The sequence below is a fragment of the Macrotis lagotis genome, chromosome 3 (assembly GCF_037893015.1).
Source record: "Macrotis lagotis isolate mMagLag1 chromosome 3, bilby.v1.9.chrom.fasta, whole genome shotgun sequence".
NCBI lineage: Eukaryota > Metazoa > Chordata > Mammalia > Peramelemorphia > Peramelidae > Macrotis > Macrotis lagotis.
Window position 1 is genome coordinate 226,661,441 of NC_133660.1, and position 25,836 is coordinate 226,687,276.

At 40.2% G+C, this 25,836-nt stretch overlaps 2 protein-coding genes across 3 annotated transcripts in view; one reads left to right on the forward strand and one right to left on the reverse strand.

Annotated features, from left to right (window-relative positions):
* The window catches only part of LOC141519316 (alpha-L-iduronidase-like), a 59,205-nt gene that overhangs the window by 25,823 nt on the left and 7,546 nt on the right, over positions 1 to 25,836 (reverse strand).
* SLC26A1 (solute carrier family 26 member 1) lies at positions 1,200 to 24,943 on the forward strand. Of its 2 annotated transcripts, XM_074229987.1 has the most exons (4): positions 1,200 to 1,338; positions 2,768 to 2,857; positions 16,948 to 17,585; positions 20,850 to 24,943. In XM_074229987.1, the coding sequence occupies exons 3-4, from the start codon at positions 16,965 to 16,967 to the stop codon at positions 22,371 to 22,373; spliced, it is 2,145 nt and encodes a 714-aa protein (XP_074086088.1). In that variant the 5' UTR covers positions 1,200 to 1,338; positions 2,768 to 2,857; positions 16,948 to 16,964; the 3' UTR covers positions 22,374 to 24,943. The 2 variants fall into 2 exon arrangements, with proteins under 2 accessions (XP_074086088.1, XP_074086089.1); XM_074229988.1 differs by lacking the exon at positions 2,768 to 2,857.

Genomic DNA, 25,836 nt, shown 5'->3' on the forward strand with positions numbered 1-25,836 from the left:
CTGTGGTTTTATAATTCTGTAGTATAATCTTCCCAAGACACTTTTCTACCATTTTTCACAGAGGAATGGTCTGGGCAAATTCCTTAAAATGGAGGTTCTCTCAGGAATTGTCCAATCAGAGGAAGGAGCTGCAGGGACAGGGTAAGAAGGAGTAACACCAAGAAATAGAGTCTTAAATCAATGAAATTTAAGATGTGAAAATAATATGAGAACTAAGCCATTCAGTTAATTTGTTGCTATAGGGGATGCATGCTCTTTGGGCAATCTAGTGAAGTCAATGCACTACTTTGCTGAGTAAGGTTTTTAAATAATTGAAAGAAATTCTAAATTTCAGTCAGAGGCAAGTGGAAATAAAGATGTAACTTTTCTTCCCATTTATCTTCACAGACTCCCTGAAATCTCTTCCTAAACAGAGAGGTGTAAGGGAAAGAGAATGACTGAATTTGAACTCAGAAGGGCTTTGCTGACTTCAGATTAAGATTCTCAGCTATTGTGACTCACTTCACCTCTGGTGACTTCCTATTTTAATTAGTCTTCCTAATTATCTGCTAATTATTCATCTGTTTTTTTATCCTGGATCCAAGCACAGGTTGATCCCCCAGTCAGTTGGTTCTGACCGAGGGTACCCATGCCACTGGCACAACAGGGGAAACAAGGGAGGTGTCCTTGCTCCTAGTGCTCTTCCCCCATTGCCCTCTTGTCTAGTTTCTCCATTGGATTTTGGCTTGTGCTCCGAGCCAGACTGATGCAGGACTTCCCAAGTGCAGTCCACTCCTCTTTTGGCTCCCAGAGACTGTAAACTCCCTGAAGGCAAGTCCTTCGTCTTGTCTTCTCTAGGTGCCCACATGACTGGACAGCCAGTGGAATTCAATTGTTTGCCACAAAAGTCAGGTCAGTGTAATTCCACACTTCTGTTCTAGAAACTGGGAAAGGCCCTTTAATAAAAAACAGGCACAATTGGCAAACTCTCCTTCAAGTTTCTTATCACATGAAGTAAGTTCGTTATTCTCTCAAGATGCCAAAGAACCCTAAGTTATTTGTGAGGCTCTGATTACAGGACAACCCACCAGATTATCCTGGTAACACTTTTCTTTGCATAACATATGACTCAGCAATCTCGGGTAAATAATTGAACAACAAGCCTGGTGGCCATTGGGTGCTGGGTTAAGAACAGGGAGGAGCTAGATTGACCCCCCATGTGCTGGCACAGGGACCGCTTTTTGGCCAGTGGAGGACGGTGCCCTAGTCCTCTTACCCCATGGTACTGCCATCAAGTCTCCCTAAGGAGCTAATTCAGGCTAGAACTTAAGCTCTTCATTTTCCTCAGGCTCCACAGAGGTAAGAAGAACTTAGTTGCTTTTTCCTTTATTTTTTTAAAGTTGCATAAGTAAAAGAGACAGAGTAGCAGAAGGGAAAAAAAAATCAACAAATGAATTTTGAGTCAGAAGGCCGGGGTACAGATGCCAAATTTTTATTTACCGCCTCAGAGGCAAGTGACTTAACTTATCTGAGACTGTGTTTCCTCATCTGTAAAATGGGGATGGGCAGTTGAACTGAAGGATTTCTAACATCTCACCCAGATCTAAATTTCAGAATCCTTAGGTGGCTAAGCTTCCCATCGCCTCCTCTTGTGCCTGTAAGAAATAGACATTCCTCCTCCTCCTCTTGGACTCCTCTAGTCTTTGATTCAATCTCATCTTCCTGATCTTGGTCTTTCTATTCCCTTTGCCTACTTTAAATGGCACACGGAAAAAAAAATTAAAAGCTTAGAATTATTTAAAGTTTAGATGCTGAAAATCAAAATAGAAAGATGAGGTGTTCAGAAAATCAATTCAGAAAAATGTCATTCCTCCTTCCTTTGCCTTCTCCTGTACCTATCATAAATTACAACTGATTGGGACACTGTGCTAGATAACTCCATGAAGCAGCAGTGCCTCTATGTCTTGTTCCATGTCCATCTCCTGGCTTGAACAGGATGAATAGTTCCATCACACCGGCTGTATTGTTAGGAGCCTGAATTGGCCAAGGCACCTGTGGTGTGGAGCCAACCCCAAACACACCATTAACAAGGAAGGTTGATGTATTTCTATAATATGGAATTCTGTATTTTATGCTACCAATGAAGAAAAAACTTGGGAACATTTTTCTTCTACCTGTATGTAGGACAAGGTAGATTCCTCTTATTTGGGCAAATAAAGGGGCTATTATAAACAATTTTTTAAAAATTATGATATTCATTTTTAATTTTGAATGCCAGATTCCTTCCCCACCCAATCGAAAAGAAAAGCAATATGATACACATTATAATGAAATCATGCAAAACAAATTTCCATATAAGTTATGTTGCCCAATCCCTCCCTCCCAAAAAAGTAAGAAAAAAATAAAGAAAGCTCCTATGATTTTTAATTAAACTAGGGTCTGATTGCTGGAAACAGAGTCAAGATGACCCAAGTTCAAATCTGACTTCATACACTTAGCAACTATATGACCTGGGCAAGTTACTTAACCTCTGTCTCAGTTTCCTCAATTGCAAAATGGAAAACTACCACCCAAGGTTGTTGTGAGGATTAAATGAGATGATATTTGTAAAGTAGGAGCTTAATAAATGTTTGTTTCTTTCCAAAAATCTTTATGTAAAATGTTAGATATTATTCTCACAGTCACAAGGAATATTAACCTTTCCTTGTGCAATTCCAGTGATAAGGCAGGAAGAAAAATTGCAGTGCAGCTAGAGTTGAATTTTTAAACCATGATATCTTTTTTAAAGGGTCAGTCCCATGCCAGGGGAGCTACGGAGAGTGCCCTTCTTCCTAAGAGTCAAAAGCTGCAGAGAGAACTTTAACCTCAGAATTCATAGGTAGGTCCCTTTGGGGGTGTGCATTTCTTATCATATGCAAACACAGAAGGATCACAGGTATGTCTTATAGCCAGGATCCATTTTTCTCCTCCCTGCATTTTTCACCTCCCGGTGACTTCCTCCCATTTGGGGAAGTGTTTAGCAAAATTTCAACAAGGCTTAAAATCTAATTTCATCTAAAAATGAAAGCTAAACTTTCCAAATTAGGGGATAGGTTGGGGCTCTCAACATCAAATAGCACACTTCCATGTACCCGTCTGATTTATAATGCTAACTTTTGCTCACTGAGTCACAGCAGTTCAGAGGTGGAAGGCACCTCAGAAGGCATCTAGGTCATCAGATCTGTATGCAATTAGAAAGACTAACAACATCTGCTTGAATGCTGCCACTGACAAGGAACTCAATGCCTTTAAGAAACGGTTTCTGCCTTTTTTTTTCCAGTTACTACCTTTTTTTTTGTTTAGTGAGAGTTTTAAAGCTAAAAGAGAAAAGGTGAGTAGAAAAGATGTGGCAGCACTTTACAAATATCTCATTTGATTCTCACAACATCCCTGAAAGCTAGATGCTACAATTGAGGAAACTGAGCAAACAGATTGAGTGGCTCACCCAAGGGTCACACAGCCAGGAAGAATCTCAGGTCACATTTAAACTCAGGTCTTCTCAACTCCAGGTCCAGTGTTCTATCCACTATGGTGCTGCCTAGCAATGACTACCAATTGCTCTGACTTCTGCCCTTTGGGGCAAAGTAGAACAAATTGAAATCTTTTCTCAGATGACTTGAAGACACTAATCATGTCTCCCTCCCCTGCCCCCATCTACGTTCTCTATTTAAGCAAGGAGGTACCAACACTTAAAGACTGGACAAATCATTTAAAAACCACTTTGAGCATCAGTTTTCTCTTTAAAATGGAAATAAAACCCCACCTTAGAGGGCTGTAAAAAAGAAACCTGCTATTTAAAGAACTATAGAAACGTGAGTTATTCTCATTGTGAGTTTTTTTCCACAATAAATCTTGTTTATATAGTTCACTCATGGGAAGACACTCTCACTGGCTATCATTTGGAAAGCTCTGACAAACCAATTTCCCTTAAGGTGTTAATATTCAATTCCATTATCTTTTAAAGCCATTTATCTTTGTTCTAATATTAATAAATGCTTGTTGTAGTGCTTAGAAATTTCTTTCTCCCCAGAAATTATACATTTTAAAAATAGGATCAGGCTACAATCCAAAGAAATGGCAATAGTTTGCAATTATAGGTTCTCAGCAGTCTGAGAGATCATCCAGTCTATCTTCTCACCCAATATATCCCCAATAACTATTTGTATAGCATAGCATCCACTTAAATAAGTTCCATGTGGGGAAGCTTAGAACTTTAAAAAAATTAAAAATTTTATTTTTTCCAGTTACATGTAAAATAATTTTAATATTCATTTTTAAAAATTCTGAGTCCCAAATTTTGTTGTCTTTCCTCTCCCCCATATGATATAGATTTTATGTATGTAGTCATGCAAAACAATTTTCATATAAAGCCATGTTGTGAAAGAAAACATAGAGCAAAAAAAGGCCTAGAAAAATAAAGAAAGTAAAAAAAAAAGTATGCTTCAGTCTGCATTCAGACTCCATCAGTTCTTTCTCTGGAGGTGACTAGATAGCATTCTTCATCATGAATTTTTCAAAATTGTCTTGGATCATTATATTGTTGATAATGGCCAAGTCATTCCTGGTTGACCATCATGCAGTGATGCTGTTACTGTATACAGTGTTCTCCTGGTTCTGCTCACTTCACTTTGCATCAGAAGTTTAGGACAAGGTCAAGATGACCTCAGTTCAAATTTGTCAACTGAAGTTGTCCATTTTTGGACAACCCTTAATTCTTCTTTCTATTGAGCTGAAATTTGCCTCTCTGGAAACATAACTAGGAAGTAGCAACCTGAGCTTTGCCTGAGGGGAATAAAGAGTGTACTGAGGTCTCTGCCCATTCCCGTAATTCTGGAGAGCATATCTTGTACCTGCCTCAGGGACAAAAGTTGTTAGCTACGGGTGTGCCATAGCTGTACTTTCATCTACAGCTCTGAAATCTGCCCTCTGTCACCAAGCAACCCAGTCCTGCCTCCCTGGGATAATCCTTTAAGCACTTGAAGAAAGGTACCCTATGGGACCCTGCCAACATCTTTCCCCTTCCCTGCTCTTATTCCTTGGCCTTTTCTTCTCCAGTCAATTTCACAATTTCAGCAATCAATTATAGCACGTTTTGTGGTCTCTAGTCCTCTCCTCATAAACTTAAGGACCATAGATTTAGGGCTGGAGTGGATCTTGTACATCTTCTAGATGTCCAAACACCTTCCTTTTCCAAATGAGGAGACTGAGGTGCAGAGAGGTTTACTGACTTAGCCAAGATCACACAGGTCAGACAAGGATTTGAACTCATGTCATATAACTCAAAATCTAACATTTTCCTCATTGTGATCAGTGGAAGTTGCAAAGAGGAACATTTTGGCTTAACAAAAGGACACTTGCCCAACAGTTAGAGTTAGGAAGTCCTCTACCTTTTACCCTTTATTTCCTTGAATTTCTCTAAAACTCAGCTCAAATCCCACCATCCGCAGGAGGCCCCTTCTAGTCCCCCAATTACTATGTCTTCTTCCCCTTTTGAATGACCCTCATCCACTCTACCTAGATCCTAGATGTGTGTGTTTATTTTATATCTAAGTAAATATATCTACATTCTTATTGGTGTATATAGATGTTGTTATAGAGGTGCTGAAGTACATATTTCCTCCCTCATTGGAATGTACACTCCTAGAGAAGAGGCTCTAGAGTGTTTTGCTTTTTTTGTTTGTTTTCCTAGCACTTTGCACAATGGTTCCTGTGTTAGAATGTGGACCTGGAGTCAGGAGACTCATTTTCTTGAATTCAAATCTGGCTTCAGACACTTAATAGCTGTGTGACCCTGGACAAGTCACTTCAGGCTATTTGCCTTAGTTTCCTCATCTATGAAATGAGCTGGAGAAGGAAATGGCAAACCACTCTAGTATCTTTACTAAGAAAATCCCAGGTGTGGCTAGGTGGTGCAGTGGATAGAGCACAGGCCCTGGAGTCAGAAGTACCTGAATTCAAATCTGGCCTCAGACACTTAGCTGTGTGGCCTTGGGCAAGTCACTTAACCCCATTTGCCTTGTAAAAACCTAAAAAAAAAATTCCCAAATGGAGTCGTGGAGAATCAGACACAATAAAAACAAGGGAACAATAACAACAAATGTTTGCTAACTAACAAAAAGTTAATGAACTGTCTTGGGAGATAGTAGGTTCTTGCTCATGGAGGTCTTCAAAAGAAGGCTCAAAGGTCCCCATTGATGAGCTTTTAATTTTTTTCTTAATATTTTGATAACCTATATTTCAACATAATTAATTTCTTTTGTAATCTTATGAATTTCATTTATGCATTTAAAGACATGATTCTGAGAAGGTATCACCAGACTGGTAAAGGGGTCCAGGACACAGAAAGACAATTAAGGACCCTGGCCTAAGTGACTTCTGACAACTTTTCTAACTCTGAGATGCTGGGAAGTCGCAGATGCTCTAAGTCTCAGTATCTTTGTAACATGGGGATGATGATAATGAGGATGATGACAATGATGTTGATAATGAGGATGAAGAAGATGATGGTGAGGATGGTGATGGTGGTAGTGGTGGTGATGATGATATTTGCAAAGGCTACCTCACAGGATTGCAGGGAATAAATCATCTTGGCAATCTTAAAGTATTCAAAAAGTGAGAATTATTTTTATTATACTCCTTCTGCTACAGTATTCGGAAGCCCTGAATTTAAGGAATGGAGTGTGTAGGTATGTTGGGGGGAGGGTAGAGGGATATACAACCTATTTGAAGTCAGAGAAAGACAATCAATAAAGGAGGTAGGGCTCTGTTCATAATGGAGTAGGAAGAACTCTGGACTGTGCAGGGAGACTTCCTATGGAACCAAGAGAGGTCACTGTTGTTATTCTGACACTAAAAGATAGCCCAGATCCAACACATGGATAAGATGACTCTTCTCCTTCCGTCTCCAAAAGCCTCAACATGCTCTACAATCTTGTAGAAGCCAGTAGATAGCCAGGGACCCAGCTGACTATAAAAAGTGTTTATTGACTGACTGGGTTATAGATGGGTTTTGTTGAAAGCAGTTTTGGGTCTTCTAGGAAGAAACACTAGAAGGTGTGGGCCATTTGATTTCCTTTAATTATATTTCACTCTCAGACAGAGAATTCCAAAGTGTGGTAAGCTTTACCATGTGGTCATAGTGCACTCTGGAGACATGACCTCATAGATGTCTAAGTCTGGCTGTCTGTGCTCTATTATTCATACACCATTGCTCACTCCAGGACCTCTACATCACAAATCCAGAGTATTGGGGTTTCTAGGAGAAAGTGACAGCAGAGAATTCCTAAACCTCAGTATTTCACAGCTGCAAGCATCTCAGAGGTCATATAGGTCAACTCATATCTGACCAGGATCCCTCTGACCCCTACAAGGGGTTATCAGGGTTTCCTTTGTAGATTCTCACCAAAGGGGAGGTGGGAACCACCTCTTTAGAGAGTAGCCCATTCCACTTTTGTTGTTGTTTTGTCATTTTAGTTATGTTTGACTCATCGTCATCCTATTTGAGTTTTCCTTGGCAAAGATATTGGAATGGTTTGCCATCTCCTTCTCCAGTTCATTTTACAAATGAGGGAACTGAGGCAAACAGGGTTAAGTGACTTGCCCAGGGTCACACAGCTAATAAGAGGTCAAATTTGAACTCAAGAATAGGAGTCTTTCTACCCACTTCACCACTTAACTGCTCCCATTCCACTTTGGGATAGCTCCAATTTTTTGCAAGTTTTTATTCTCCCTAAGTCTTCCCTTCTTCTAATTAAATATCCCCTAGTTCCTTTAACAAATCCTCATTAGTCATGATCTTGAGGACCCTTGATTAACATGGTCATTTTTCTACTAATTTTTGGTGATTTCATTGTTTTAGGGAAATCCCCAATGAAGAATTCCCTTCATTAATAGAGATTACACATAACATGCAATTTGTCATCTTAGAGAGCTGCCTGGGCCCCTGAGAAGTGAAGTGAAAATTTGTCCAGAGTCAGTCAAACAGCCACCATAGGTCAGAGAACTTGAACTCTGGATTTCCTGACTCCAAAGTCAACTCACTATCAATTACAACATGCTGCCTATCCCAGGTCGCCATAGTCTTTCATAAACTGAACTAAACAGAATATTCCATATGAGGTGAGATCACCTGGCCAATAGACTAACAACAGATTAGCTTTTTTTGGTTAAAATATCATACTCTTGAGATATATTGAACCTAGATGTTTTTCAGACAGATGGTTAGCTGAGCACCCCTCCCTATATTATACTTATGAAGTCAACTTTTTTATCCAACCATACAGCTCTACATTTATACATAGCAAATTTCATCTTCTGATACTCAGTCCAAAGATCTAGCCTACCAAGAGATTCTTGGATCCCGACTTTGCCATTCAACACAATGGCTAATCCTCTTGGCTTTCCATTATCTGCAAATCCGATAAGATGCCATCTCTGTCTTCATTGAGGTTATTAATCAAGTGTTAAATATCATAAAGTCAAGGAGAGATCTCTAGAGCACTCTAGGGAGGGACCTCTCTCCAAAGAGATGTCAGTTCATTAATGATTATCTATTCAAGTCAGGCCATTAACCAGTTCTGAATCTCTTTAACTGTACTATTATCTAAACCAGAGATACTTAACCTGGAATCCACAGATAAATTATCAGGAGCTCTGTGAAAGTAGGTGGGAAAACAATTATATCTTTATTGTAACTGTTAACTGAAGCTTACCATTTTCTTTAATTATTTAAAAACACAATTTTGAGAAAGGATCTATAGTCTAGCCCAGACTGTCAAAGGGGCCCAGGACACAGGAAGATTAAGAACCCTTATTCTCCATATTATCTACAAAAATAGCTGTGGCTCCAAAAAAACTGTAGCATATACAGTGGTTACACCCAGTAAAACCGTCTTGGCAGACAGGCTAAACCAGGTTGGGGAGAATGGAAGAACCTCAAACCTGTTAGTGAAATAAGGAGACATCTGCCCAAAGCATGGGAAGACTTTCCCCAGTGGAATGGATGGATGAGAACAATTTGTTCCAATGGCCACAAAGGCGACCAAAGCCAGCAGGCACTGTGGAGCCATCAGAGCTTGATCAGACAACTAGGACGCCAAGGGCATTCATTGCATCCTGAGTCATTTGATAACTCTGGAAGAGAGAGTGAGGCTGATGACTTTGTACAGCTCTGCCTCACTTAAATCTAATTCTTTTTTTTTTTAAGGCTTTTGCAAGGCAAATGGGGTTAAGTGGCTTGCCCAAGGCCACACAACTAGGTAATTATTAAGTGTCTGAGCCAGGATTTGAACCCAGGTACTCCTGACTCCAGGGCTGGTGCTTTATCCACTGCGCCAGCTAGCTACCCCTTAAATCTAATTCTTGCATGTTAAGTCATCACCCTGTAATGTCATTGGTTGGCTTCAAAAATAAAGGACAAACAACAATTACTGAAATCTAAGTAAATTGTCCCTATAGCATTCCCATCATTTGCCAGCCTAATATTCCTGTAACCCTCTCCTTACTATGCCTGTGCATTTGGGAATTGGACCAATTGTTATTATAGAAGCACCCCTAGAAGAGGCAGACTGGTCAAGCCAGTCCTCTGACCTTAGAACCTTAGTTTCCTCATTTGTCCTAGGGAGATAATAATAATAATAATAATATACTACCTTACTCAGTCAATTAATCAATTAGAAAATATTTCTCTATTAATAAGTGTTTGATATGTGACAGGAGCTGAGCTGAGCATTAGGGAGAAAAAGATCAAATTGAAAACTTTACATGGTTGTACTAACAAAGCACATTAGAGAAGTATGTGAGTTGAAAAAGTTTATTCAGGCATCTTAGTCTCTCCTAATTCAAGGCTCTAGAGGTAACTAGATGACTGAGCTGAATTAGGAAGACTGGAGTTCAAATCTTGCCTCAGACACGTATGGACAATGTTACCCTGGACAAGTCACTTAACCTCTGTTTGCCTCAGTTTCCTCATCTGTAAAATGAGCTGGAGAAGGAAATGACAAACCACTCCAGTGTTTTTGCCAAGCTGCCCCTATGGTCACAGGGTAACAAAAAGGCATACATGACTGAATACCAAACCATTTGGTCCTCCCTGTCTTTCCAGCCTGATCTCACACTACTGCTTTCCTCTTCCATTGCTAAGCTCCAGACAAACTGAACATTTCTCTCTGACCCTTCAAAGATCTGTCAGTTCCCACCTCCAGGACTTTTCTCTGTTCCCTCTATGGCCCACTTCTTTAAGTCCATGTCAAAGACTGCTGCCTCCATGAGACTTTTCCTGATTTCCCCTATTGCTAAAAACTTTCCTTTGAGACTGCATAGGGAGCTCTGGCTTTACCTCTTCTGTTGTCCGTAACCCGCAATGTTTTGTACCATCAATGTTTGCTTACCTTCTTTCCCTACCGAGCCAATAGCCATGGGGGCTAGGCTGTGTCTTATGGAAACATTTCTCTCCCACAGCTGGGAGCATGAGCTGGATGTTTGTGTGCTGAACTGAATTTTTATTTTTTAAACTTAACATAGTTCTTTATAAATGTGGGGGCTGGAAGGAGGCATTGGGGATTAACAAGTTCCAGATTTCTTAGAGTTCCCAAAGAACTCTGATGTTCTTTTGGGAATGTGAATAAGACTCCTAAGAGAAAAATTCTTTCTAAGAGATTAACTCTGAAATCACAATCAAATTAAATATTTATTATGGTGATTTCTGGCCAAGATGACTGCCTGAACAGAGGCAGATACCCCAGTTCCCTCATTATTACTTTAGCAAAAAATATACTATTTGCACCAGACTGAATAATGATTAAGAAATCCCAGGAGAAACTGTAGTAAGTGGCTTCTTCCACTCTTGAAATACACAGACACAGACACAGACACAGACACAGACACAGACACACACACACACACACACACACACACACACACACACACTGAACGTGTAGTCAGGAGATCCACAACTAAGCCAGGACTACCACAGGAAAACAAACCAGGTGGACAGGAAAGCCTGTGGTAAGGAGGTGGGAGAGCAGCGCAGTAACAATCAAATAGCAATAACCCAAGCCAGGGACCCCAGAAAGTGACCTGAAGATAGAACACTTTGTACATCAAAGATCAGGAGGCAAGGTCTAAGCCCAGAAGTTTGGGTGGGGTGTGGTCAGCCCAGAAATACAGGGGATGTAAGGCAAGACCATATACATGTCCAACCATTCCCCTCCAAAATATAACAGGAAACACAATGTCTTAGTTCAAAAACTAAATGCAGAGATTAAGCTCAAACACTTATCAAACTTGATTTTACCCAAACCTTTGCTCCCAAATGGAACAAATAACTTAATAATAACTATATACAGTGGTTCAGAAAACAATGAGCTTTCTATAAGGATTACATGAATACCTAGAAGAAATGAAGGAAGAGATTTTTTTTTAATTACATAAACACTCTTAAAAAAGAAAATGGTAAACCTTATCCAAGTTACAGACTCTCTAAAAACTAGAATAGATCAAACAGAAATCAGTAATTTCATTAGTTGGCAAGAACTATTTGAATAAAATCAAAAGATTAAAAAAACAGAAGGAAATATAAGATATTTGGCATCAGAAACAACTGTTAAAATTGTTTTAATATGCATATTGGTTCTATTTTGAGGTTTAGGTTTTCTCTAGAGCTTTCTACATTTATGTAGAAAGGAGAAAAAGGTGATGGAACTTGGTTTGTTTCCCTACTTGGGGTCCATGAGAAGATGACTATAGTAACAATGGCAATAATAATAATAATAATAACTATATACCCATAATAAAGAATATAATAATTGCTAGCATTGATAAAGCTCTTTAAAGTTTGTTGAGTACTTTACAAATATTATCATATTTTGATCATGACAGCATTCCCACTTTACAGAGATAAAAAGTAAGGCAGACAGTGGTTAAGTGGCTTGCCCAGGGTCACACAGTCAGGAAGTACCCGAGGTTGGTTTTAAATATGTTTGCCCTATGTTTGAGCATATAAACAAAGAGCAAGAAGATTGGGACAGTAGGTATCAAATGAACCTCATTTTTTTAGGGGTTTTATTTTCAAGGCAATGGGGTTAAGTGGCTTGCTCAAGGCCGCACAGCTAAGTAATTATTAAGTGTCTGAGGCTGGATTTGAACTCAGGTACTCCTGACTCCAGGGCCAGTGCTCTATCCACTGTGCCACCTAGCTGCCCATGAACCTCATTTTTATCTGAACACACACATAAACATATATGTCCAAGAAGTTTGACATAGAAACCCATAACTACACTGGCATCTGGAATGGGGGTATTAATAAAGAATGAAAATAAAACAGGGGTAGGAGGAGATTGTTGTAAATAAAACAAGGGTCTTAATATTTAAAAAAAAATCAAAGGGGGAAAAATAAAAGCAATGAACTAGAATCTAAGAGGTTGTCCATCAAATGGGGAATGGCTGTACAAATTGTGGTATATTAATATAGTGAAACAGTGTTACCCCATAAGAAATGACAGAAAGAGATGGTTTCAGAAAATCTTTGGGAGGGGGGTATAAAATGGAAAAACTCTGACCAATCAAGTCTCCAGGGGACCTATGTATGATGAAAACTAGACCCATGTTTCTGGACAGGGCCATGGTTCAGAATCATTTTTTTTGACTATGCTTATTTGTTAGAAGAGATTTTCTTAGTTTTTTAATTGGGAAGGAAGAGGTTTGTTCAGTCACGTCCAACTCTTCGTGACCCCATTTGAGGTTTTCTTGAAAAGATATTGGAGAGCTTTGCTATTTCCTTCTCCAGCTCTTTTTCAAATGAGGAAACTGAGGATTAACTAAGACAATTTAGGTGATTTGCCCAAGGTCACAAAGCTAGTGTTATCTGAAGTGTCTAAAGCCAAATTTGAACTCAGGAATCTGAATCTTCCTGACATCAGGTGTAACACTACCCATTGTGCCACCTAGGAAATGGAAAGATTAGAAATAAATATATTTCCCCCAAAGGGGGGCCACTGAACTTTTTTTAACATTCAGAAGGAAACAAAAGGTAGTTCAGAGGGAAGCATAGATAAGAGACAGTTTTGGAAGTGATGAATGGAATTATTGGGCACTTTTTTAAAAAGTAAGAGGTATGAAATGAAGTTTCATGGTTTCAAAGGTAATTCTATTTTTATGTTCTGCTGTGCATGGAAATGTTTTCATTTTAAAAATGACAATATTTCTTACTTGCAGAATATTTTTGAGTATTACTTCTTTCATTTTTCGTCAAAATCTTTACACCAGCCCAGAGGAAGGAAGAGACTTCTCCAAAGTCACACAACTATTCCTTGCCCCTACTTATCTTTGTGTCCTCTGCCTTACCAAGATGGGGAGATGCCTGAGATTATTCCAGTGGTGTATGAACTCCTGGTACGGAAGTCCTACTCACATGGACAAGCTTTGAGGACAAGTGTAGTATCACTATGAGCATCGGGAGAGAAAACTGGCTTTGCAGTTCAAAGAAATCTGGTTTAAATCATGCCTGTATCACAGGCTAAACTAAAAGTCTTGGGGCACATCATTTAACCTCTCTGTGCCCATTCTCTCATCTGTATTATAATAATGATGATGATTATAGTGCTATCTTATCCTCTAGCTCTGAATCTATGGTTTTATGATGTTACAATCAGTCTTAGTTGAAAGGATTCATCACAAACTTGGTCATCAGGGGAGGAATTTTTTTAAAGGTAACATGAATTATGGCATTAGAGGCTCTGACCTCCATTATCGTGCCTCTCCCAACCCCAAACCAGGGGCCTGTGAGTACCCCTGTGAATACTGCATCTCAGATTTGGAAGGGACCCAGGGGGCCACTTAAAACCACTTGTGCCTGAAAAAAGTACCCATTAAGTAACCAACCAGTCTACAGTGGAGGATCTTGGAATCACAAATCTGGAACCAGACAAGACCTTATGGGCCATCTGATCCAACTACTTCATTTCATAAACAAGGAAACTACAATCCACAGAGGGAAGTAATTTACCTAAAGTCACAAAGATAGTAAGTACTAAGTGACGATTCAAACTCAAGTCCTTTGATTCTAAGAAGTGCTCATCCCATAGTTCCACACCACCTCCTTTCATTGAACCCACAATTTATCTAACATGCAACATTTTACTATCTCTTCTAGGCTTGTGATATCTGAAAATTTTATAAGCACCCAATCTGAGTCATTGATAAAATATCCAATGATATCAGACAAAGCATATGCATTTGGGACACTTCACCAGTAAACATCATATGGGTGTCCCATATCTCAGGATTCCCTGGACCAGCACTGATCAAATTCATAAATATGCTCTCAGCTTTAAAGTATTTCCTAGCTGGGCAGTTGGGTGGCACAGAGGATAGAGCCCTAGCCTCAGAATCAGGAGGACAGGAGTTCAAATCTAGTCTCTGAGACTTCTAGCTATGTGACCTTGGGCAAGTCACTTAACCTTAATTGCCTTGTATCCAGGTCATCTCCAGTTGTCCTGATTCATATCTGGCCACTGGACCAGATAGCTCCTGAAGAGAAAGTGAGGTCGGTGACTTAGCACAGACCCCCTCACTCAAATCCAATTCATGTGCTTGTCAAGACATCAACTCCCTGACGTCATGGTCTTCTTTGAGAATGAAAGAGAAACATCATCATGGATGCATTCTAAGAAAAATGTTTTTATTTTATAAATAATATCTTATTGTAAAAATAATTTTTTTATATTTGGTGGGGTTTTTTAAATTTTGAGTTCCAAATCCTCTTCCCCTCTCCTTTCCCCTATGTGCAATAGAATAATGTTTTAAGTGCATAAAATATTTAAAAGTTCAAAGAAAACTGATTATATTGAAATATAGATCTCAAAATATCTTAAAACATAAGCTTATGGACCCAAGGTTAAAAACTTAATCCAGACCAACTTCTTCATTTTATAGAGAAGGAAAAAGAGTGCCAGAGAGAGAAAGAAGAGTATGCCCAACATCACATAGCTAGTAAATGGAAGAACCAGGACTAGGACCCTAATCTCTTGACCTCCTTGCTCTGGCCAATCAATAAACCACACTTTCTTTTGAAAGTATGAATCTGGGGCGGCTAGGTGGCACAGTGGATAGAGCACCAGCCCTGGAGTCAGGAGTACTCTGAGTTCAAATTTGGCCTCAGACACTTAATAATTACCTTGCTGTGAGGTCTTGGGCAAACCACTTAACCCCATTTGCCTTGCAAAAAAAAAAAAGTATGAATCTTAAAAAAGAAAAAAGAAAAAAAAAGAAAGTATGAATCTGAAAAAAAACCAAGTCTGATGAAAACATTCACTTCAACAGTAACACATGATAGGCAGGCTGCTGGCAGGGGTGTCTTCTCTAATTAAGTCTGCGCTCAGTCCCCAAGGAATTTATGTTCTTGGAAGTGGGGAGCTGCTCTGTGGAGACAACATGTGGTAAGTGTGTCATCACTACAACGTATCAATTTGGGGCTGATAGTAATAACTTGTCAGGATGATGATGGTTAAGAAATTCCATCCTCCCACAAAGTGAAAAACTCAAAGTCCCACTCAAGTTCTCAGGGAGAGACTGAGAAGTAGTTACAGATGGAGAATGGATCTAGAGCAACATCCACCTGGAAGTTGCTTCCTAGGGGAGGTTTTCAACAATAATAGGCTTGTAATGTTAAGAGCAAGATTTCTGCAGGTCTGTGGGTGATTAGAAAAGAAAGGAAATTTCATTATTAAGGTAGAGGAAGTGCTTGTATTATAGTCAAAGGATTTTTCCCAGCCCTACTACTTATAGGTGGTAGACGAGTCATTTCCATTCTTTGGTTTTTGGTTCCTTCATCTGTTAAAGGGGGAAAAAAAAGAGGTTGTGCTAAATATTTAGGTATGGCTCCATCCACTGCACCACCTAGCTGTCCACAAATAGTGGCTAAGGCTAAAAATGACCTGTGATCTTGAAATGGAAGTGATGCAAAAACCTTTTAGTTGTTTCCACATGATTACATATTGCTTGCCATCCTAGGGAGAGGGAGAAGATGAAAGGAGGGAGAAAACTTGGAACACAAAACTTTACCAAAAAAGAATATTAAATTTTTTTTTGCATGTAATTGGGGGGAAAATAATTTTTTTAAAAAAAGTATTGGTGGTGAATGAGTGACTCTCTTAAATGATACACCAATACTAGGTTATCCAAGAGTGCAAAGGACAAAGCATGGTGGTGTTGAGGTTGCCATGGTAATTTTGATTTATGCTTTTAAAAAAGTGAAACAAAATGGATGGCAGAGTTTCACAATCTTCCTTTCTTATCTGTTGTTTGTGGGCATGTTTGTTGGTGATTGTCAAATTCATAATAAAAAAAATTAAGTATGTATAAACTATGTAAGCAGTCACAAGCACATAACCAACAGATTTTTTTTTTATTTTTGTGAGGCAGTAGGGTTAAGTGACTTGCCGAAGGTCACACAGTTAGTAAGTTTTAAGTGACAGAGATCAGATTTGCACTCATGTTTTCAACAGATGTTTTTAAAGTGCCTACTCCAAATGCTGAAAATAGAAACTCAAAAGTAGAAACAATTCCTACCTTCAAGCTTACCTTCTATGGGGAGGAATTCTGCATATAGATGCATAATAACTATGCATATGGTTATTTGATGTAAAATTAAGAGGGTAATATCTAGTGACCCTCAGGTGTCAGATAACAGAGGGTAGATATCAGGAAAAGATCTCTTTTAGGAAATAGATAGAGAGGTGTGCTTTGAAAGATGCTGGGAATATATGTATTTTGTAAAGATGTGAGACTAGGAATTGAGTGTTTAACTGAAGAACCCCTTCTCCCTCTGTATTAAAAAAAAACACTAAAAGAACAAGAGGATGGAAACTATGGACTGTTGCATCCTAATGGTGTTGGCAGTTGGGCTTCTGGTGACACTTGTTTCTTCTTCAGGCATACCTGTGGACAGCATGAATGTTTCCAAAATGGATGGGCAAGCTGAGCCTGCAGGAGCAGATCCTGGGCTACAGATTCCCATTCTCATCCAGAGACAAGTTCCATCTCAGAAAAGCCTGCGAGAGACAGCCAAGGCCAAACTGAAGAGGAACTGCTCCCTGACCCCAGCCAGCCTGAAGGATGCCATTCTGGGTTTCTTCCCTGTGATAGACTGGCTTCCTAAGTACCGCTTCAGAGACTACATCGTGGGCGACATCATGTCTGGCCTTGTCATAGGGGTCATCTTGGTTCCTCAAGCCATTGCCTATTCCCTACTTGCAGGTCTAAAGCCCATCTACAGCCTCTACACATCCTTCTTTGCCAACATCATCTATTTCCTAATGGGCACCTCCCGGCATGTGTCCGTGGGTATCTTTAGCTTGCTCTGCCTCATGGTGGGGCAAGTGGTAGACAGAGAATTACAGCTAGCTGGGTTTGACCTCAACGAAGACATCTCCCCAGCCAGTAGTAACAATAGCAATGAGACCTTCCCAGCTTCTGACCTGACTCTGGGGGGCTTGGGTCCAGAATGTGGAAAGGAATGTTATGCAATCAGCATTGCCACGGCCTTGACTTTCCTGGCAGGGGTCTATCAGGTAAGTGTCTCAGCCCAACAAATAGGCCCCCAGATAAAAACCCTTTCTTGTTTGCTAACACTTTACTGACATAACCTTTAAGAACCCAGAATCACCATCAGAGCATAAGGTATCAAAACAAAGAATGAACATTTATCTACTCTTACAAAGCTTTTTTCACACTTGTTATGTTATTTGAGTTTCCCAAAAGCCCCATTTTACAGAAGTAGAAACCGATGCTCAAAGAGAGCCCAGAGTTCAGAGTTAGTAAGTGGAAGAACCCAAGACTAAAAAGTAAAATAAAATAAAATAAGATAAACAAAGGTTTACCTGTTTCTCTGTTTCTGATAGTTCACTCCCTTTATTTTTGATTTAATTCTAGGCAAATCTCTTAACTTCCTTGCTTCGGTTTCTTTTTTTTTTAATTTTTGCAAGGCAATAGAGTTACATGACTTGTCCAAGGTCACACAGCTAAGTATTAAGTGTCTGAGGCAAAATTTGAACTGAGGTCCTCCTGACTCCAGGTCAGTGCTCTATCCACTATGCCACCTAGTTGTCCCTGCCTCAGTTCCTTCATCTGTAAAATGAGAGGATTGATCTAATTAATCTCAAAGGTGCCTTCCAATTCTAAAACTATAATCTTTACCTTGGCTTTAGCTTCATCTGTAAAGTGAGGGAGAATAGGATTAGATCAAGAATTCTTAAGCTTTTTGAAGTCAGGTACCCCCTCTGGCAATCTGGTGAAAACTAAGAACCCCTTCTCAGAATCAGGTTTTTAAAAAAGAGTATCTATTTATTTAATTGTTTTATTTTGTTAAATATTAACAATTATATTTTTTGTGTTTTACAGTTTTATCTTTTTTGCCTTTTTTTCAGAATCATGTTTTGTTTTTGTTTTTGAACTCATATTGAAGGAAATGCTAAATGTTATTTGGAGGTTCATGAAAATAAAGATGTAATTTTTTTTCCACCTAAGCTTATGGACTCCCTGAGACCTATTCACATACCTCTGGGGGCTCATGGACCCCAAGTTAAGAACTCCTGACTGTATAGTCTCTGAAGTCCCTTCCTACTGACACTCTACAAGTCTGCGATTTTATTATGTTCAGTATCAGGAGGAGAGGATAAGGATAAGACAGTGCCTGGGCCTTTCTTTGTTTATCTCTGAGATAAGGGAGACATAAAAAGATAACCACAAATATTGGGCAGTGTATGACTTCTTGACATCTAGCCAGGTATAGACAGTATGCACTAGGGGAACTCAGACGTCAGGAAGGCTTCATAGAGGAAGAAGTCTTGAAGGAAATCAGAGTAATGGTGACATCAATGATAATGCTAATAACAACCACATAAGACTTTTCTCACACAAAGGGGATGGTAATCTGTACAGCAATCGTGCAGAGATTACAATGTCCATTTTACAAAGAAGGAAGCTAAGGTTCAGAGAGTAAAATAAAATAAAATAAACAAAGGTTTACCTGTTCTAATAGTTCACTCCCTTTATTATTGGTTTGATTCCAGGCAAATCTCTTAACTTCTTTGCTTCAATTTCTTTTTTTTTTAATTTTTGCAAGGCAATAGAGTTACATGACTTGTCCAAGGTCACACAGCTAAGTCTAGTAAATGACAGAGCCAAGATTCAGACATAGCACTCTAGTTTCAGCAGTCCCAGATTAGAAAACAGCAGGAATAAAGGTGTGGAGTCAGGAATTAATGAAGAAATAGTGGCACCATGGACAGTAAGCCGACCAGCCTGGCTGTACCATAAGGAAAAACATTGTTTTGTTTTGTTTTGTTTTGTTTTGTTTTGTTTTGTTTAAGTTTTTGCAAGGAAATGGGGTTAAGGCCATTGTCCAAGGCCACACAGGTAGGTAATTATTAAGTGTCTGAGGCCAGATTTGAACTCAGGTACTCTTGACTCCAGGGCTGGTGCTCTATCCATTGTGCCACCTAGTCACCCCAAAACATTGTTTTTTAAATAGATTTTCTTATTGATTTATTTTGCTTTTACATTGCCTAGATTTCCCTATATTCCTTTCTTCCTCCTATAGAAAGCCATTCCTTTTGACAAAAAAAAATGCTTTTAAAGAAAAATAATAGAAAACATCATCAAAACTTCTCAATGTAGCAGGAAAAGAAATCTGATGTATACAATGCTTCACATTCTGTGGGTACAATGTTAATAAGGAAAATTATTCCCTTGTTAGAAATGACAATGCCCAGAAGGCAGCATTGGAGCCCAGGAACGTGTTCATTAGAAGGAAAACCAATTTGGTGTAACAAAGAAATTGCATGGGCAGGGAATCAGAAGACAGGGTATCTAATCCTGACCCTGTCAATAACTCACTGTGTAACCCCAGACAAAGTAACTTTACAACTCTCAGTCTCAGTTTTCCCCATATAAAAACTGAAGGAACACAGTATTTCTTAAGCTTTTTTACTATGAAATATGAAGTTTTTCTTTCTACATTATACATGAAGTCTTTCAATTGCACCAACCCAAAATATATCATCTTAGTTAAATAGAATCCATGGAGAGATTCTATTTATCTAAGGGATTTGCATCAGTGCAGGGAAGAACCATATTGATAAAATCATGGATCACTGAAAGTGGGAAGATATGGCTTAAAACCAATGTCTGGGTCACTTTCCTGATTAAAATGCCTGTAAGCCTTGATGGGGACCTCTTAGAAATAAACTGGTTTTTTTTTCCCTCTTGTATTTTCCACCCCTACATCTGTAATTAATCCATTGTGGATCCTTGCCTTCACTGAAAGGAATGCCTCTCCAATGATGAAATTTCACAAATGGTGAAATGTTGTTGGGGTGAGACATTTTCTCAGACACTGATTCACTAAGTGATCATTCCTTCTCTGGATCACAGTCTTCTCAAATGTAAAATAAGAGGACTGGGCTGTATGATCTCTGAGATCCCTTTCAGTTCCACATTCTATTCTCAAAAGCAAAGGTGCCAAAAACCAACTAACAACATCCTGAATGTGGTCCAAACCAAATTAAAGTTAAAAGAAAATATTCAACAAAACAAATAAAAATTTAGTAAAACACTGGTAATATCACATATTAAAACTAAGTCAATATGTGGTCTGCAGGAATCCTTGAGTGGTTTGGTGGCTCCTATTTCTAATTGAGTTGGAAACCACTGTTGTAACACTTCTTTAATTGATATGATATTAGGTAGTTATAGAGTCATTAACTCTTTGGTCTTAAATTTCCAACCTGCCCCTTTCCTCAACTAGCTGACTCAACTCCTGATTCTGTTTCTAGGTTCTCATGGGACTTTTTCAGCTTGGTTTTGTCTCCACGTATCTTTCACAACCTCTTCTGGATGGTTTTGCAACTGGGGCTTCCTTAACAATCTTAACCTCCCAAGTCAAATACCTCTTTGGAATAAAGATCCCCCGTCACCAAGGATATGGCATGTTCCTTGTCACATGGGTGAACATGATTCGAAATATTACCCAGGCAAACATCTGTGATGTTATCACCAGTGCCATCTGTTTAACAGTACTGGCAACGGCCAAGGAGCTCACAGATAGGTTCAAGAAAAAGATTAAGTTTCCTCTACCAACAGAACTGGTAGTTATTGTCGCTGCTACTCTGGTGTCTCACTTTGGGAAACTGCATGAGCGCTATGGGTCCAGCATCTCTGGGGAAATTCCAACTGGGTTCATCCCTCCCAAGGCTCCCAACTTTGGGCTGATGCACCGTGTAGCCCTTGATGCCATTCCCATAGCTGTTATTGGTTTTGCCTTCACGGTCTCCCTGTCAGAGATGTTTGCCAAGAACTACGGCTACACCATCAAGGCCAACCAAGAGATGTTTGCGGTTGGCTTCTGCAACATAATCCCATCTTTCTTCCACTCCTTCACCACCAGTGCAGCCTTGGCTAAAAGCTTGGTCAAGACCTCCACGGGATGCCACACCCAAGTATCCAGTGTGGTCAGTGCTATTGTGGTATTGTTGGTGCTACTGTTTCTGTCTCCACTCTTCTACTCCTTACAGAAATCCGTCCTGGCCTGCATCATCATTGTCAGCCTGAAGGGGGCTCTGTGGAAGTTCCGAGATGTACCCAAGCTGTATCGTGTGAACAAAGTGGATGCTTTGATATGGTGTGTCACCATGGCCTCTTGTGCTCTCATCAGCACTGAAATTGGACTCCTGGTCGGCGTCCTCTTCTCTGTGTTCTGCATCGTGAGCCGCACGCAGCATCCACACGTGACCTTGCTCGGACGGATTGAGAATACTGTTTTTTACGAGGACAGCAGACAATATGAAAACCTTCTCCCTGTCCCTAAGATCAAGATATTTCGATTTGAGGCCCCCCTCTACTATGCAAACAAAGATTTCTTCCTTAAATCCCTCTACAGGATGACTGGCCTAGACCCCTCATTAGAATGGGCAAAGAGAAAAAAGTGTGAGGGGGAGAAGCCCGCCAAGGACGGGGGGCATGTGGAAAAGGGAGTTATTGGAGAAGTGGGCCAGGTTGATACCACCGGTCAGCTGATCCCAAAACAAAGTGAATTTCACACCATCATCATCGACTGCTCTTCTGTGCTATTCCTAGACACAGCTGGCATCAACACACTTAAAAATGTGCAGAAAGAGTACAGGGCCATCAACATTGCCATCCTCCTGGCGGGCTGCAACCCATCCGTGATAGAAGCTCTGAAGAGAGGGGGCTACTTTGGCAATGACGACACAAGTATGAAGGAGCTGCTCTTCTACAGTGTGCATGGGGCCGTGCAATTTGTCTGGGCCAGGGAGCAAGTGATAGACTCCATCCTTTAGGGTTCAGCCCCCTAACAGCCCGGATAGTACAATACCCACACCCTGAGACAGCAGGCGACCACCGCCACACAGTCTTGGGAGAGAGGAGGGGCAAAGGCAACCTGAAAGCCGGGTTTTTGAAGCAAACACTGTCAAGGGTTTGAATCCCAGTTCTGTTACTCACAAGTTGGGCAGTCTTGTATTGGCCCTTTCTAAGCCTCAGTTTCCTTTTATGTAAAACAAAGGATGGACCTAGATTATTTTAATGCTTCTTTGCAGTTCTCAATCCTATGATCTTAGGTTAATTATGTGAGGGAAAAAAAATTCCTAACCATTATTGTACATCTGCTTTCTTTTATCGAAATAGAGAACAATAGCCTGAGGTCTGTCAGGCTGGGGCTTTCCCTTGGGGGGTTAGAGACATTAAGGAAGAGGAGGTGCTAAAGGCTGAAAAACTGTCACTGTGTCTGCAAAAAGATACCACACCCAAGTGCGTCTTACAGTTAAGACTGTGCTTCCGCACAGGGTACTCTCTACCCTGGGCCAACCCAGGTCCAGGCCTCTGAACACAGTAGGTGCTTAATAAATGTTTGTTGAATGAATGAATGAATGAATGCATTCAGTCTGGATAAACTAGAGCCTTTCCTATCTAACACAGCAATTTTGTGATTCTGTGAGCCCCACAGTACGGTAATCTGTGTGTTTCTAGATATTGGGTTGTATAGTCGTCTTGTCTTGGGGAGAGCAAAGAAGTGTAACAGCCAATGAGCAAGTGTTCAAAAATACAAAGGCTTCCCCTCCCCCTCTGCACGCCCACACACTCCTAAACCTCTAAAACCTCTTGTTCTCAGACACCCCCATGTACTTCCCTCTCTCTTGCACATACCCATATATGATATCCCCCCACACACACACACACAATACTTGCAGCCCCACCCTTGCCACCTCTTCCTGTCACAACACACCCTCCCTCTCCAGTTGTCATTGGTGGGTATAGAAGAAAGAGTGTTGAACGTTAAGGCCAGAGATCCGGGTTCAAATTCCAATCTGACACTAAACGGGTGACCTTGGGTAGGTTGCTTTAACTACCTGAGCCTCAGTTTTTTAATCTGGATAATGGAGAGATCCAAACTCACACAGTCAGCTTCATAGGCCTGTTGGGGGAAAGTGCTTTGTAGATCTTGAAAATGAAGCTGTGGCTGTTTTGTCATGATTGAGCGACACAGAAAGATCAAACAGACTTTCCCTGTTTGCTTCTCAAGGAGGAACTTCAACAAAGAAATAAAATCCAAAGGAAAGCTCCTTTCTCATACCTTCTTGGAATAGGAGAGTTATCTCTGAACTTTTATCTATTTGTCGTCAACCCTGGAGGGCAAAAGAAGGCAGGCTCTTCATGAAGGCTATTGGCTGAGGTTGCTGCCTTCTTGGCCCCACATCACAACGTCCTTCCTGCCTCTGATAGTGCAGCTCACAGACCCTCTCTCCCCTCCCACCATGATTAGGTAAGATACGCAGCTGTAGAGAAAATACATTCTCGCTATCTCCCTCTGCCTCCAATTCTTTGTCCCATTCTCTACCAAGCTCTATCTACACACACACACACACACACACACACACACACACACACACACACACAGAGTATGCTTTATAGTTGATAAAATGTATGGCAGTAAGCCTCTCTGAAGCATCCACATTCACTATCACTTTGAGTAGGGCCTATGTTCTCCATGGGTCTCAGATGAGGAGGTTGGGTTAGATGATTCTTTCCCAATAAGTGATTCTAGAAGACCAGAAAACCTTCAAGGTGCAAAAGAATCAATCTCGGGGCAGTTAGGTAGTACAGTGGATAGAGCTCAAAGAGGACCACAAAGAACAACAGAAGTTGGTACAGTAGTTATAACACTGAGTCAGGAGTCAGGAGGACCTGAGTTCAAATTCAACCTTGGGCATTTCCTAGCTATGTGAACTTGGGCAAGTCTCAATTCCAATTATCTCAAAAAAAAAAAGAAAAGAAAAGAATCTCTATCGTTAGAATCTCAGGCAGCCAAAATATGGATGAATGGAGGTTTTTCAGGGAGAAAATTATCCTTGAATATCCCTCAGATCCTGTCAGCTTCATAGGGTCCTTTTTTTTTTAGGTTTTTGCAAGGCAATGTGTGCCCAAGGTCACACAGCTAGGTAATTATTAAGTGTCTGAGGTCAAATTTGAACTCAGGTCCTCCTGACTCCAGGGCCACTGCTCTATCCACTGCACCACCTAGCTGCCCATAGGGCCATTTCTTAATCTATTTGATTCCTTATACTTCTCTTTCTTCCCTTCCTCTTAAGTCTCACTGAACTCAACTTTCCATGATTTATAGATTCCTCTTGGAACCAATCTGGGAACCTTTGCTTCTGGTCCCCAAACTTCTTTTTTTCACTACTTTCTAAATCTTCCCACATTCCGCAGTCTTCTGCATCAACCTGCTGAGTCCTTGACCTTGTTGATGCCTGGATTCCTGGTTTTGGGGTTCAAAGGGAAAGATGCAGGAGCCCTGACTTCCTATCCCAACTCTACTATTAACTAACAGCATCTTGTACATGTTCTTTTCCCTCACTGGAAAGGGAGGGAGGGAGGGAGGGAGGGAAGGAGGGAAGGAAGGAAGGAGGGAGGGAGGGAGGGAGGGAGGGAGGGAAGGAGGGAAGGAAGGAAGGATGGATGGATACATTTATAAAATGTCCTATATGCCAAACCCTGTGCTTCAGGATTTAAAAATCCTTACAACAACTCTGGTAGGCAGGTGCCATTATAATCTGAATATCATAGATGAGGAAACTGTGGCAGACCAAGGTTAAATGATTTGCCCAGGGTTACACGGTTAATAAGGGTGTGAGAACTCCTCCCTAACTAGAAGGCCGAGGGACTAGCCCAGCATCAGTTCTTCTCAACTATTTTCCCACATTTGCTTTTTTTTAAATATATATTTACGTTTTCATGTTTTATTAGATATTTAACAATGACCAATGATACAAAAAGCTACATTTGCTAAACTCTTTACATTTAAATGAAGTAATTTCAAGGCATCATGATCCTTTTTCAGTTCCTTCCTCTTAGTCTTCATCCATTAGTCAACAAACAATTACTAAGTGCTCAATATGTACCAAACATTGTGCTAAAAGTTGGGGCTACAAATATAAACAAAACCAAGTTGATCTCTGTCCTCAAGAAGCTGACAGTCCACTGAACAAAGATTCCTAGTGGATTCTGCTTTTCCTTCTTCATTTCTTCCCCCTTCCATTCTCCTGCCATCAAAAGTAAGTATAAGCAACTAGAGTCAGAAGACCTGGGCTCTGGTCCCAGCTCCATTACTAATTTGAATCTGAAGTCATTTCCCCTCCCTGGGCCTCAGTTTCTTCATCAGTCAAATGGGCACAGAAATAATCCCCATTCAACCTACCTCATGCATGGAAGACATGAAGACCAAAAGAAGAAATTGATTCAAAA

Excerpts from the sequence above, each read along its gene's own strand:
- SLC26A1 (XM_074229987.1), top strand. The coding sequence starts at position 16,965 with ATGAATGTTTCCAAAATGGATGGGCAAGCTGAGCCTGCAGGAGCAGAT. Across the intron at positions 17,586-20,849 it reads TCCTGGCAGGGGTCTATCAG|GTTCTCATGGGACTTTTTCA; the intron begins GTAAGTGTCTCA and ends TTCTGTTTCTAG.